Here is a 14,875-nt window from a genome sequence, read left to right as displayed (position 1 = left end):
TTTGATCTTAGATCTGAATTAAAGTGCAACTGCAAAACATATACAAAAAATATACCACAGAGGCTTTGCAACATTTAAAGTTTCATTTAAAGTAACATTTAAAGTTTCATGATCATTGTAGACAGAATAACCTGGTTAGATAAATAATTTTTCTTCTCTGTTTAGATTTTTAAGGTATTTCTGATGCTGAAGAAAAAGACATTTTTCTCTGAAAATAAAATAGCCAGGTGTCACGGCTGATTCTCTGAATTCCACTGCATGAACTTTACTAACTCCCTACTAAATACTACCTAACCTATAACTGAATTGGATATCATAGATCTCTAGAACTCAGGCTTGAGTTATCCCTAAAAGTGAGAAAAGGAAACATAAAAAGCAGAGACATCAAATGAAATACATTTCTAAGCAATAAGATGTCCAAGAAATGTTTCCAATACTGTAAGTCAGTTTTATTTAAAAAATAGAGTTCAAACATTGTTTTTTTATAAGGTGCAACATATACACTGTTTTCTACAAATAAAAATAATCAAAACAACAAACAGAGCCAAAGCAAAACTATAGTCATAAATATAGTATCATTCAAACACGGAATCAGTGAGCCTTCTGTAATCCTTAAACATTCTTTTTCTGCTTCTTCAAAGTATAAGAATTAATAATTAGTATCACTGGGACAGCCAAAGGGTCTGTCTAATCTATTTCTGTACTTTAATAATAAACTTTCCAGTACAGATTGCTTCAAGTACACATCAGAAGCTGAATGTAATTTAACACAGTTCATGCAAAACAAAGGTACCTACTGAACCTCCATCATTCAAAGATTTTTATTCCTGTTTAGTTTAGTTGGGCATTTTTGAAGGCCAACTGCTTGAGGGACTGAACTGAGGCCGCATAAAGTCAGCAGTATATACTAAAATACTCATGTAACTAAGATTGATAACGCTACGTGACTATCTGGAGCTTTATAAATTCAAATAAATAGGCCTGAGATCTATGCCTCTTGGAGTCTATTCAGCACCTTCTGAGACAAATTTTAGAATACAGATGGAAAACAGTGTCTGATAATGGGATTGTTATGGGGAAATAAATTAAATCATTACATCTTAACTGCATTTTTTGAGATAAGCATGTTATTAATTTATATTAAGGGTGTTCCCTTTCAAACACCAGTGTGAAGAGCAATAAAGGCTGTTTCAAAGCCCTCCATGTCATTCCAGCATCAGCCTCAGCCTTGATGATAACACCAAGCAGCTGAAGTTAGCCATGAGTGTGACATTCCTGGACAGCCACATAGCAGCCCCTGCTCTGAAGGGTTTAACATCTTTTGAACTGAACCAAGGAGCAGCACAACATGGTTACATGTCCAAAGGTTTTTTCCTTGACCCCTTAGGTATTTAAAGCTTTCCATCTAGAAAGGAATGTGTTTGATAGAAGAGAGCTGTACACCCATTTATCTGCCTTTTACTTGGGTGATAGTCCAGGGTCAAACTGCATTCACAATAACTACATAGCTCTCAATTCCTTCTGCTGGTGTTTGCTACAAACCACCATGTGGTTTTTTGGGTCTTGGTTTTAAGCCCTGAGGGCTCTTCCCAGGTAGCTAATAAGGCAAGGCAACAAGCTATCACAGGGGTGACTTGGTTTCAATACATCACCTCTGGGTGTTAATGGCAATTAATCCCACAAGTCCATGCCTATGCATAACCACAGGCTGTGTTTAACCTGATAAGCCAAGTCAATACATATGTGAATTTGTATTCATAGCCAGATTAACCTCAGTTAGGCAAGTCCATGTCTTTTTTTAAGAAAATTGTAATGTTTTCCAGTGTTGATACTATATATTGGTTCCTGTTAGCAAACATGGAAAGTAGAACATGGTCATACAATTCTAATCCAGGAATGAGATTGTTTTCAAAAGCCAGCCTTTTCAGCTTAGTCTACATCCCTTAGATTCTAGAAGTTATGGGTAGAAATTAACAATTGTATAAAGCCCCACTTGGATTTAGCTGTGGGAATGAACGGATTTTATGATGGCATCTCTGTTCAAGTGAAGGAATCTAGTGTTTATGAGCGTTGTTGACTTGGTTGGTTTTTAATGAGTTTGGCTGTTGACAGCTTCCCAGAAAAATGTAAGACACATTATGTTGTATTTCCTATTTTCAGAAGAAAGGGGTTGCTCAGTCCTATAGTTTATATAGTTCCAACAATATCCCTTTAATAATGCATTGTACTGCAGCTGTTCAGTTAACAAAAAGTAGACACTGAAATATTTATGGGCTTTGGCCAGAACTTCATATATTTATGTCAGTCTGTTGCAAACACCATTGTTTAGTGGAGTGCTTAACAAATTCAAATTATCCCTTTTCTTCCGTTTCTTTTTCTTCAGCAATTCGGGCCATGCTCCATGTGAATGCAGTGGGACACATGCCAGGAGGAAGCAGGGCGACTGGAGATAAGAGGAGGAATTTGTGACACAGAACTTCAGCATCCAACTCAGGGCACACCTGAGTAGTTGTCTCAGTTCAGGGACACAATAATCATGCACATTGCCTACATGTTAGATCAACAGTCTGGGTCTGGGCTGGAGTAAGCAACAGCCTGTTCTGGCATGAGAGGTCATCTCTATCCATGAGGACCATTCCAACACCACCAGTTAGCTGGGTGAATCTGAACAAAAATACCAGAGGTCTTAGGTGCCTAAATGAAGGGACCAGGAGGTCTGAAGGGGATTCAGGGCACAACCTTTCTGCAATTTTTAAGTTTACATCTGTACAGCAAACACTGAGCAGTGTGAATTATGTGTTACAGAGAGTACAATTTGGTTTTCTGTTACTGATAGCAGTATTGGCTAAAGGTTGACCCTCTTTATCTCACATAGGACCAGAATAAGGGTTTAGGAAAATTTCACATTTTTACCTGAGTGACTTAGAGGTCTCTACCAGGGTCTGTTAAATCTTGTGTTCTTGGTGCAAACAGATAAATACTTAAAGCTATCCTATGATCAATTGCATTCTCAATCCCTCTGATCTTATCCAGCAGCAGTGCTGTGGAGAGGAATTCCACAGTCCTATGACTGACGAGTGCATAAAAAGTAGATCTCTTACAGAATAAACGTCTATGGCTGTTAAACTAATTTCAGCAATCTCTTGGCAAGTGCAGACAAATGCCAAGAAAGAGCAATGACAAAAAGGACCTAAGTGGAGAACCAAGAATCAATGCAGAATGTCATTCATTTGTGAAAAATTGTGATATACACAGGGGAAGACAGGTGAGGGATTCAATCTCTTGTCACTAACACTGATGAGAGATGGATACCACTGTCCTTTTAGTGCTTTTGAAAACTATTTTATGGGCTTCTATGTTTTTTCCAGTTACCACAGCAAACCACAAAATACTAAATTTTACAGTACTTGTATGCAAAATTGCATAGAGAGATAATAAATTCCTACAAATAAATCCCATTTCAACATTAATAAGGGGAAGCTGGTTGACAGAAATGCTAAGCAGTATAAAATTCAAAAGACTTAAGCAGGGAGCAAGGGACATTACATTTTAAAGTGATTTGAGGCATAATTTTACTCTTTCTTAGGACTTAACTCCAGTCTTGATTCATTAAAGATTTACAAAATAAAATGAAGATGAGAAAATCTTTCATTTAAAAATATGTCAATTTTTGTCCGTCATGAAAATGCTATAACTCAGTTGCAAACAAAGAGCCATGATTCCAGTAACAAAAGCCACTGACATTACTGGTCTACACTCTCTGGCTTGGAACACAAACCTCTGTATCTCTTGGCAGCTTGTGCACAAACAGTGTCTGCTGCTCTTCACACCTGCCTCACGAGTTACGTGACCTCGATGCCTTCCACTGGTGCTCGTGGCTCTTTGTCTCTAAGCACAGCATCACTTACACCCACAGCACTCCAGTTGAGCTGTTGGGAATCTCATCAAGGAAACACAGCTTGATGTCTGCAGCTGCTCAGAGCTTCTAAACTGCCTTCCTCAAAATAAGTGCTGTCCTGCATCCACTCCCTCTGTCAGAGGCATATCGGGCCACTCTTCACATGCATTACCTTTTCCTCTTTAAGCAAGATGAAACACCAAACACAGCCTTCGTGTTAATCTAGAAGGGATTCCTTTGGGGTTACTTTCTTCTTCTTTACCAGTCTAGTTAAACATGATAGATTCAGGGTCCTGGTTTGCCATTTGAGCCATATGTCTTAATACATCCTTTTTAGTTATGATACCCAGCAGCCTCCTATAAGAGAAAAGGAAGTGAAAGGTCAACAATCTCATATATCATCCAGGTTTTTTCCCTGTTCATCTGCAGGGACATTTTGTGAGTGCTTCCATACAGTACTGTCCATCTCATCTATTCCAAATCATTATCTTTTTATAAAAGTATTCTCACCTCTTGTATTTCTACTACCCTAGCCACAATAATAAAGAGAAATACTTTGTCTTGTTACCTCATTTTGTTGGGAAGATAACTGACTGAGGACATACAACAACTAATACTTCATACAACAAAATAATAAGTTTCCTTAGGCTCAGGCTGCAGAGGGCCAGCAGTCAAACCCAAGCTATCAGTGCTTGGTAATACACAAAGTAAGCTAAAGCACAGGGTTTCTGAAACTCTCGTTGCCTGACAGCATAATTCCTTCAAATTTAAATGATAATTTCTCATTTATGTGAACCTAAATGAATTATATCTGTCAAGAAAGATGAGGCCTATGGGATGTCTGTTCCCAAGAGTCAAAAATTTCATAACCCTCAGTATTCAAGGGCTTTTACTTCCAGTCCTTGAAGACCTTGGGCACTGATTATTGAAACTATGTCATTGTTAATAGTTTTTCCACCTTTAATTTCATGTAAGTTACAAAACTTTAGATCTGAATTTCTGAATCTATGCACCTAAAATCAGAACCTTTATCTGTGTCCCAATAATGGTTCTTATTTTCTTAATGCTGAGTATACTGCATTAACAGTAACAACTGTTATGCAATATTTTTGAATAACAAAAAGACTTTTTAACAGAAGAATAATTTTTAGTCTTCCACATTTGGAAATTATGGCTGCAGTTTGGCTATCCTGCTGCCACTAGATCCTGGAATGAGCCACCATCCCAAAGATCTCAAATTCCATCAGAACTATGGGATGTTATATCTAGTCCACATTGTGCAGCTTTTTGTTCCCCTAATTTCACGTTTGCCCACCTCCTTCAGCTGTTATTTGAGAACCTTTGATTTATACATCTTTCCATTATCCAATAGAGAAAGTTGAACGGATTAATTTTCCTCCAGTGACACCTTTATCACAATTTTCACAAACATCTAACTGGATGTCTCAAAACAGGCATACTCTTTGTAAACAATACTGCTTCCCAGATCTGCCTCTGCTGAAAACTGAATGACAGTGGAAGTCAGAACAGTTTATTTTGTTTTTATTTTTACCTTGTCTAAATGAGAATACACTAAGGATTTGGGAGAACAGAATGAAATATAACACCCTGCAAACACCATTTTGGTTCCGAGTCTGACTTCTTTTGCTGCCCTGGAGAGACATGGGCAAGGTTCCCTTATTCATCCTTTCACAAAATAAGACAAAATTAAACTATTGACTTGACTGTCAACTACTCACCCACTGCGAGTCACCAGACACTGCCGGAGTCCAAGTTTTCGGAAAATATCTACCACAGTTTCCATTGGGGTGTGGTCAGTGACAGTGAAAGGGCTCAGGTTGAGGATGCGCCGCAGTTTCAGCGGGTGGGGACTGTTGGGTGGCAGCTCTGGGGGGTCCTCGGTGAAGTACACGATGGAGTTGCTCACCACCCCATCCTGACGCTGTCTTGCATTCTCTGTACAACACAGAAATTGGCATAGATGGTGAATTGAGCTTGGTAATGAAAAGGAATTCCTCCTTTGGAAAGCAAGGTTTGATTTTGTCTTTAACACACCAAAGTCCCAGAAATTTGGGTTACTGGGTAACCTTGAATTTCCTTGAGACATTGCTCCCTCAAAGCAAATGTGATATTTTTATAGGGACATACTTTTCCTTGGTTGGGATAATGCTTTTCTGAATAAATATGCAGCTTATTCACAAACTTCACTAATCCAATTTCTGTCAAATTCAAATCACTGTGTGTAATTCCCTCCATTGTGAGAATCACAACAGAAATTTTATTACATGCCTGAAGGAGTGGAGTCAACAGCTGTGTAAGACCCCAGCTGGCTTGGAGCAAAACTTTCCAGTGAAGTTGGGAAAATGTGGACATAGTGATGGATTTATGAACACAAAGCTGAGGAAAGACAAATTCACATTCCAGGGATCCAGAGGCAGCGTGGGTGTTGTTCTAGATCAGCACAACCCTCTGGCATGCAGGGTAAATTTTGTGGGTTTACACTTAATGCCTTGAATAGTTTGAATATCGATATTTTTAAACGGAAAAATAAATTAGCTTCCTACTTAAAGGAAAATAGTAAAGGGAGGAAAAAATATAGGGGTAATATGTGATCATTTTCAGAAGTTCAAAAGCTATTATTAATACTTTGATCAAACTACGAAGTGAACATCACAATACATCTGTAGTCTGCATGATCAGTATAAGCCTTTTACTTAAAGCATGCCCCAAGACTTACCACCGGGGCACTTTATTTTCTTTGCAGTGTATACCTCATCTCTACTCAACACTACAGGGTCTAAACATTATATAAGACAGATTTCCAAATGACAGGCAACTTTTCTCTCCCCAGAATAAGCATATCTTGTGTTTGGCTCTGAGGTTTTAACTTTTTTAAAAAATAAATTCTTAGAAATAGTTAAATTATTACTTGCAATTAACACAGGTTGCTTCTGCTCTTGAGAGGTATAGCAACTCATACTCCAAGCACATGTAAATCTTCCTGGAACTCTGCCATCAATCAGAGTGAGAAACCTGCTCCTGTGACTTGTAATGTGTAGACAGTGATGGTTTCCAACATGTTTCAGCTGCAATTTTTTTTTTTTTTTACATTCAACAATCATTGTTTTGCAATATTTCTGGAACTGGAGCAGTGCTGGCTCAAACCTAATATCAGTACAGTATATGATTCTCAACCTCCTCACCCCACATATTACAAGCCCTATTGCAATTTACGGGAAAGAGGTTAGGTTTGTCTCAGCTTGTTTCCATCCATACATCCAGTTTTAAGTGTGAATATGCCTGCATAGTTCTTTGATATATGATCTGTGCTAAGAGGTAACATTAATCAAACTGAAGGTAACTCCCACCCTTTGATAAAAACCTTTGACAGCTAGGTATTTCCTTCCCAAAGCTGCTCTCTAAGAAATAGGGCCAAGCATTTTGGTTACCACATTGCTGTTCCCAAGGCAGCAGTGACCCTGAACAACAGTGATTAGCCAAAGCCATGATTTCACTCTTCCATGTCAAACACCTCTCCAGAGAAATTTGAGTGATGTAGTACTATGGAGTAAATTCTGTAGCATCAGAAAAATGGTGGATTTTGTATGCAGTCTCACCGGATGGGGGAGTGGGAGTAAAGGTAAAACAGAAGAGCAGATCATTTTTGCAGTCCGTGGGTAAGAAAAACAGATACAGATTAACAGAAAGAGCAAAGCAAACGGATGACAATGTCTGGTTTTACAGAGCAATCTATGCAGAAGGCTCTTGTCATAGCTAGAGAGTGAATTAATTCTCCCAAATGTGAAACAGCCTCTCATATTCAGGGCTTCACATTTCACAGCCTATATCAACCATGTTGATCTCTCAACTCCACACAGGAAAAAGCATATTATACAGACCACCTGGCTATTGTCCAAGGCTTTGCCTTTTGCATGGTGCCTCTGGAGTAGGCCAAATTTAAGAAAAACTTTACAGTGTCAAAAACTCCCTTCTGTAAGGCTGTAAAATAGGTGTCATCTAAAATGTAGATGAGGGTGACTTCCCAGAGGGTGACTCTGCCACCTCACCTGCCAGCCTACTCAACAAGGATCAATGGAAGGATACAATCCTCCTGAGGACACTGCTGAGCAATTGGAAATGGCATTGCTATTCACTTTACAGGTATTTGATGCATTTACAGAGCATGATCCACTCAGTAAGAAAGAAATTATGAACGGGTAAATCATGAGGCAGATAGCTTTGTGGGAACAGGTATTTGATGCAAGACTCAGCAGCTATTGCCCTCATCCAAGAAGGCAGATGTGTGAGGGAATTGGAGTACCCCTGGACCACCACACTACTGAAGCACAATTAACTGGGCCTGAGAAAGAAGCTGAGATTCTTGGTTGAAACCATGACTCTATGAAGCGTAAAGTGTTCTTATTTGGAGGTACCAGAGCTAGCTCAAACTGAGGAGGCATTCTGCAGGATACAATACCATGAAAAAAGAGATACTGGTGAAAGAAGAGATACTGGAGTAGGCCTGTTTCTGTTCTTCTTAAGACCTCATTCCCTGGCTGAAGTGCTGCACGGATGGAGCTGATGCTGTCCTGAGGTGTAACTCCAGTACCTGTGTCAGGCTGAGCAGGTAAACCTGAACAGGTGAATAAGAGATGCTTCACCACGTATGATATTTCTCTCTTGGCAAGGAATTGTAAGGCTTAAAGAGAATTGGTGTATGGCTCCATGATCACAGCCATGAAGCAAGCTGAGGTGGAGGTTCAGAACACATTAGCTACCCTTGTGGTAATGATCAGCAAAAACAACTTCTGAAACTCAGACAAAGCAACTTCAGAGAAAGAAGATTGCAATCAAAAGGTTGCTAGCATGGTTTGCCCTGCCCTGTAATGTGGAACCATGTACTGTGTCTTTCGAAACAAAATCCAGATTTTAAGTCACAAGGACACAAACTACACTGGAAAGATTAACCATTTATCATAGTGCCAGCACAGAATGACAGCACTCACACTCAGCCCAAGGGGAAAAGGGTTACCAAAGGTCACTGGTGGCTGAGGATTTTAGAAAAACTTATCTATGCATATAACAGTTTGATTTTAAATCTATGTTCTGTCTCATTTCCTATGAAAGATGTTCGTAATTAGAACTGGTCAGGAGACAGTGCCTTTTCCTCTGAAAAAATGCAGGTGTCAATTTTTGAACAGGAAAGCATTTTGATCTAAATGCTTACTGGGTTTAATTTTAATTGATTTCTTTGTTGTCAGTTCATAGCTGGATATTTTCTCACATCTTCTAGCAAGATCATTCAGCTACACTGCCATTTATGACCTGAATAAAACCCCTCAGTTCCTCAAAGTTCTTTGACTCACTTCAAGCAGTCTCTGATCTTTCTGATTTTAAAGTGAGGACTCTGCATCTTCAGCCCATGCAATTTTCCCACTGACACACCTTTCTGAAAAGGAGGTGCAAAAGACTATTAACTTAGGAAGGCACCAAGTGTTAAAGCAATGACATGGCACGGGCAGTATACAAGGGTAGGCTAAATACATCTAAAACATGTGCTTTAGAGACCACCGTTAGATCAATTTTTGTTTTAGCTTTGCGGGAAATGAGCTGGAAAGTGACCTTCAAAAATAACCCAAATTTAAGATTTATTAATTTTCTTGTCTGAAAAATATGTGAATTTCCATCAGAGACAACAGCTTTTTAAAGGTGTCTGAAAAACAGGGATGAAACAAACCATGCAGAAAAGAATAATTCCACATCAAGGAGATTTGGATATACCAGACATTCCACTCCCCTGCAAAGTACAAGGCAACCATGCCCAGATGGCATCTTGCCCACGTGTCCAGCTGGCCCTGAGGACCACAGGGCTGCCAGAATTGGGAGCAGACAGTGAGCCAGCCTTGCAGACCTCTGCAGTTCTGGGTGCCCTGGGTCCAGAAAGGTGGAAACACTTGCTGCCATCCAATATACTTGTTCTTCAATCCCCACTTAGTCACCAGATCAACCAGGAAAGGACCTGACAGTCCAAACCTTTAATGACACAGATTCAGACTCTCAGGCCACCAGCCAGCTATCCACTGCATAGATGCCAGACAAAATTCACCCATCTTTACCAAAAAAACGTTGTGCACTGAAAACTTTCCACCCACAGCACTAGAACCCTGCATGTGAAGAAAAACTGAGACAGAGCAACAGAAAGGAGTACAGGCTATTTCTTCACTGGGTTACCAAAGTTCATGACTGCCTCAGCCACTTCTGGAAGCCCATGGAAAGGGAAAGAAACTGAGCACTGCACTGGCTTTTGGTCTGGTTCTGACAAAAATTCTGGCCATACGAGTTGAGTTTCTCTCTGATGTCTCTGGAATTATACTTTAAGCTTTTGAGTGACAGCAAAATTAAGCCCACAAGGGTCAAGCCCACAAAATTGAATCAGGTGGTATGATGCAATAGAAAAACTTCCAGGTCCTACTAACCAGTAAAAGTCAGATTTGAAGAAAAAGTTGGATTCGATTCTTGTTTATCCATTCTTCAAGACCAACAACACTGCTAACCTCCTATCTTGTAAAAACTGCTTTCAAAATCGAACTTTTGGACACTGATACTCACTTATGGCAAGGATCAGCTCTCGTCTCTGTGCAAATCCGATAAGTCTCTCTGAGTCTTTTGAAACCACCACTGGGAAGCCGTTGTAGTCGGTCTCTTTGATGAGTGTCTCGACATCCTCCACTGTCATGCTGTCCTGTGTCAGCACAGAGAGGGGAGCCTCGCCGCGCCGCGGCCTCATCACGTCCGTCGCCAGCGTTCGGTGGGTGAACTCATCCTTCACATCCAGGAAGGGGTAGCCGTTCAGGTGAATGTGGGCTTCATAGATCCCTTGTTTTCCAAAGGCATCTGCCACCCACTTACTTGTGACAGCTGCAGCCATAAGAGGTACAATGTACTCCAGGCCTCCAGTTAGCTCGAACATGATCACCACCAGAGAGACCGTCATTCGAGTAACGCCACCTGCCAACAAGGAAGAGACTCCAGTTTCTCTCAGTGCTGCTATACACACTAAGCAACTCATTTATATCTTTGAGCCTTACACTCAAAAATGCATGTAAATATTTATGCTGAGTACTTTGCCCTTATACTCTTAGGCTTGTTTCTCTGAAGAGAGGTATTTTTTATCTGCAGCAATTTTCATCAAAAATGTTGAGTGAACTTACTCATGCCAAAGTTGCTAGCATTGAAAAGCAAACAATGAATGCTAAGAGACAGAGATTTAAAACCAGAAAGGATGCCAAAAAATCAGCTTTAATGGGTACTTGAGAAAGCAAATTTGAACCCTGCCATTAGTCCTCTAAAAGACTCCAAGGATCAGTTAAGTGCCATGGCTGAGGCAAGTAGGAATGTGAAGAGGTGGCCTCCACACCAGCCATCTATTGCAGTCATACTGAAGAGAAAGCTCAGCATTGTCTTTAGGCACAACAGGGTTACAAAATCCTACCTTAGAACAGCTTAGGGCCACTGCAAGAGCCATGTTATAGCTTAAACCCTTGCTCTGGATATCACTATAGTAATACAGTTTGAACTGAGTACAACTTGGTTTGGGGCCATTCAGGCAGGCAGCCATAGGCAGGGTTCTAGCTGTATTTTTCAATCTAATATTTCCATATTAATTTCATAAGCAAGCTTCTTGCTCCTTCAGTTTACATTAAAGGATAAAAATAATCACATAACTGCAGACAAGTGTATATGTATCTCTGAATTATTAGGTAACATTTCTTTGCCTCTGTTCAAAAGGTAAATGTAATAAATCTGCTATTTTTAGGTCTCAATATAAAGCCCCGCATTAGATGAGAAAAATCAGAAACAGACCATTAAAAGATGCTTTTTATCTAGCAGCATACAGAAATATTAGATTGTTGATTACTTAACACTATGATCCAGATATAAATTTCATCTGAGGAATGCCTTAAACTTCTGACTGTGAAAAGCTGAGAGCAAATACCAGAGTAAGGATCATTTAGTACTTACTCCAAATCTCTTTAGACAAGATAGGTTTTGGTACAGAACAGCTTAAGTACAAGCTGTGACCATTCTACTGTATGTCTCACCATACTAATAAAAACCATTGCACCTTAATTTGGACCTTTTAAAAGAGGAAGAAATTGCAGCCTCAGTTTGAGTTCTCTGTGCAGTTTTGGGCATCACAATACAAAAAAGACATTAAGCTACTAGAAACCATCCAAAGGAGGGCCACGAGGAAGATGAAGTGTCTGAAGGGGAAGCCTTTTGTGGAGTGGCTGAGGTCACTTAGTCTGATCAACCTGGAGGGGACTGAGGGGAGACCTCATTCTGGTCTACAACACTCTCCCAAGGGGAAGCAGAGGCAGACACTGATCTCATCACTCTGGTGACCAGTGACAGGACCTGAGGAAATGGCATGAAGCTCAGTCAGAGAGGTTTAGGTTGGATATCAGGAAAAGGTTTTTCACCCAGAGAGTGGTTGGCCCATAGAACAGGCTCCCCAGGGAAGTGGTCAAAGCACCAAGCCTGACAGAGTTCAAGAGGTGTTTGGACAATTCTCTCGGGCCCATGGTGTGATTTTTGGGATGTTCTGTGCATGGGCAGGATTTGGACTTGATGATCCTTGTGGGCCCCTTCCAACTCAACACATTCTATGCTTCTATAATTCTATGCTGACTAGTAGATCGACTGCAACATCCGAGCCAAATTTTTGTGCATTATTTGTTTAATGAACATTAAGATAACTTATCGTAAAGAGGAAGTGCTTTACTTGTTTGGATAGTAAAGATTCATCCCAGCTTTTTTTAATGTGTCTACACTGCTGTGGTTGTTCACATCCAAAGGGATGATCCAGACTGCCTTTATAACCTCTAGATAAAAACAGGCCTTTTGAGGCCAAATTCATCTGTTCATTTGCCTGGTTTTAGATGTGTATTGCCAGATAAGACTGATCTTTCCCATACCTCATTTTTCTGTTTTGACTGTGAGGGGTATCAAGACAGTTAAGCTCAGGTGTTGATATCTACATTAAATTTTCAAATAAATCCCACCCTTCCTTCCTCTATATTGATTGTACAAATGATCCTGCTTTTTCATCAAAATCAGAAACTTTTCCGTATCTTCCTTAGTACATCTTTCACTTCAAACCTACCCAATCCCTCTGTTATGCCTCTCCACTATTTTCTCATCCACTGATGATGAACAGCAACAAAAGGAGTTAGAATATGCTAGTACACAAGGGGGAATATGTTCAGGTAAAAACATACTCAGATGGTATGCTTGTAACATTCTTGTTGCATCCATGGCTAGAAATTTGATGCATGAGGTATTATTCAGTGATCTTGATTTAATAGTTAACAGATCATTGCTGTTATATCCAATAAATCCTATTGATTGAGTGGAATCCAATATTGGCCTATGATCAAAATGAAAACCAAAATACAGCTCAGTTGACCATAGCATGACACAGCCAAAATATGACCCAAAATTTTTACCTCTGTGTAGCTTAAAATTTAGCAGAAAATGGGATGTTTTCCTCCTGCTCTGAGAGCACAATCTAAACAGGTAAGTTGTTTTAGTCCAGTCACCATGAATTTCATTACATCAAATGGAAAAAAAACGAGTAAAAATATTCCTGCTTAGAAACCTGCAGCCTAACTTCAACTTTTCCTTTCTTTTCTCTGCTTTTTTGCAGATTACAAAGAGTAGGCATTGATGACTGCAAGCCTTTCTGTTGCTGACCATCCATCAGATCACTGGAGCAACCAGTAGAGGAAGCTGCCCATTCTTTAGCCCATCACATCTTGATCTCAACCTCTGTTGCACCCAGGAATGCCAGCAGAGCAGCTAACACAAACACAGGGCCCTCCAAAGCACGTCCCCAGGCATCAGCGTTGGTCACACACAAACCAATGAGCAGCAGAGGCCGTACCCAAGCAAGCTGCTGCTCCCACCATAGCATAAAGCCCTGGTGTGACACAGTCTGCCCCAGGTCTGCACCAGTTCCTGAAGATGATCCAGTCGTGATGGTGATATGCCAGCTGCTCCACTCCGATCCCAACCATCCTGCCAGCCATGGCTCCAACAGCCATGCTGGGAATAAAAAGACCTGAAGGGATCTGGAATGAAATACAGACACATGAGCACCTTGACAAAAATTACTAGTATCAAACAATTTTAATCAACAGTAAGAGAGCCAAGTTTCCATAGCCTCATGGCAGCCTACAGGGCTGACACCCGATGGTCTGACACAGTTTTCTGAAGTGACTGAGTTTATGTGGCTACATGTGCACTAATAGTTTTATAAAATGTTAGTGCATTTTTTTTAAAAAAATTGACTCCTAACTGCTGCATCCCACTGAATTAGGGAGATAAATGCTGCTTCTGAATAATAGTTTGCTTTTGGAGTCAAGATGTTCCTGGCTTTGCCTTTATTGCTTTCACAGCAGGAAGTCAGGAGCTGCTGATGGTTCTGTCAGAGCCTTGAGAATAAGCTTAACTGAAAATAACATCTTGATTTCACCCTCTATCAGATGGAGCACTTTATGGTTTTATTACTACTTTTTCAGGCTAAATCAGACCAGATTTTAAATTGGATGTCAAATGAAGAATAAAAATTCAGAGAAAGGAGGCTGACTGCTCAGAGGCAACTGATTCTCCGTCTCAGTTTACAATATATTTTCCAGGAAGCTCTGTGAATCATTACTTTGTTTTCTGCTATAGAGACAAGTCACAAATCATTTAAAAAGAGTATTTAAATGAGAAGAGAGGGGAGGGGAAAGAGAATGAAAATTTACTTTGCCTTGGCTAAGTGCATTTCCTCTTAGATGTCAAGTGCACCAGCAAGTGGGAGATATATTCCCTGCTGGAGAAGACAATTCAGAGCTGTGACAAGGGCTTGCATGGGGCTTTTGTTGTGTTCAGAGAGGAAAGCCTATCATAGATTTGAAGTCTGAAACTATA

At 40.1% G+C, this 14,875-nt stretch overlaps 1 protein-coding gene across 1 annotated transcript in view; it reads right to left on the bottom strand.

The window, feature by feature from the left end:
• Positions 1–435: 435 nt before the first annotated feature.
• Positions 436–14,875, bottom strand: part of CLCN4 (chloride voltage-gated channel 4) — a 44,011-nt gene continuing 29,571 nt past the window's right edge. Inside the window, exons 9-12 of the mRNA XM_063392819.1 lie at positions 13,845–14,031; positions 10,508–10,906; positions 5,638–5,854; positions 436–4,255 (exon numbers count right to left, since the gene is read on the bottom strand). Coding sequence (XP_063248889.1) covers positions 4,165–4,255; positions 5,638–5,854; positions 10,508–10,906; positions 13,845–14,031 — 894 coding nt within the window. The 3' untranslated portion in view covers positions 436–4,164. The remainder of the gene's footprint in view (positions 4,256–5,637; positions 5,855–10,507; positions 10,907–13,844; positions 14,032–14,875) is intronic.

The sequence above is a fragment of the Prinia subflava genome, chromosome 3, assembly GCF_021018805.1.
Source record: "Prinia subflava isolate CZ2003 ecotype Zambia chromosome 3, Cam_Psub_1.2, whole genome shotgun sequence".
Lineage (NCBI taxonomy): Eukaryota > Metazoa > Chordata > Aves > Passeriformes > Cisticolidae > Prinia > Prinia subflava.
The sequence above is the reverse complement of the archived record's forward strand: the minus strand, read 5'-3'. Positions and strand labels throughout refer to the sequence as shown.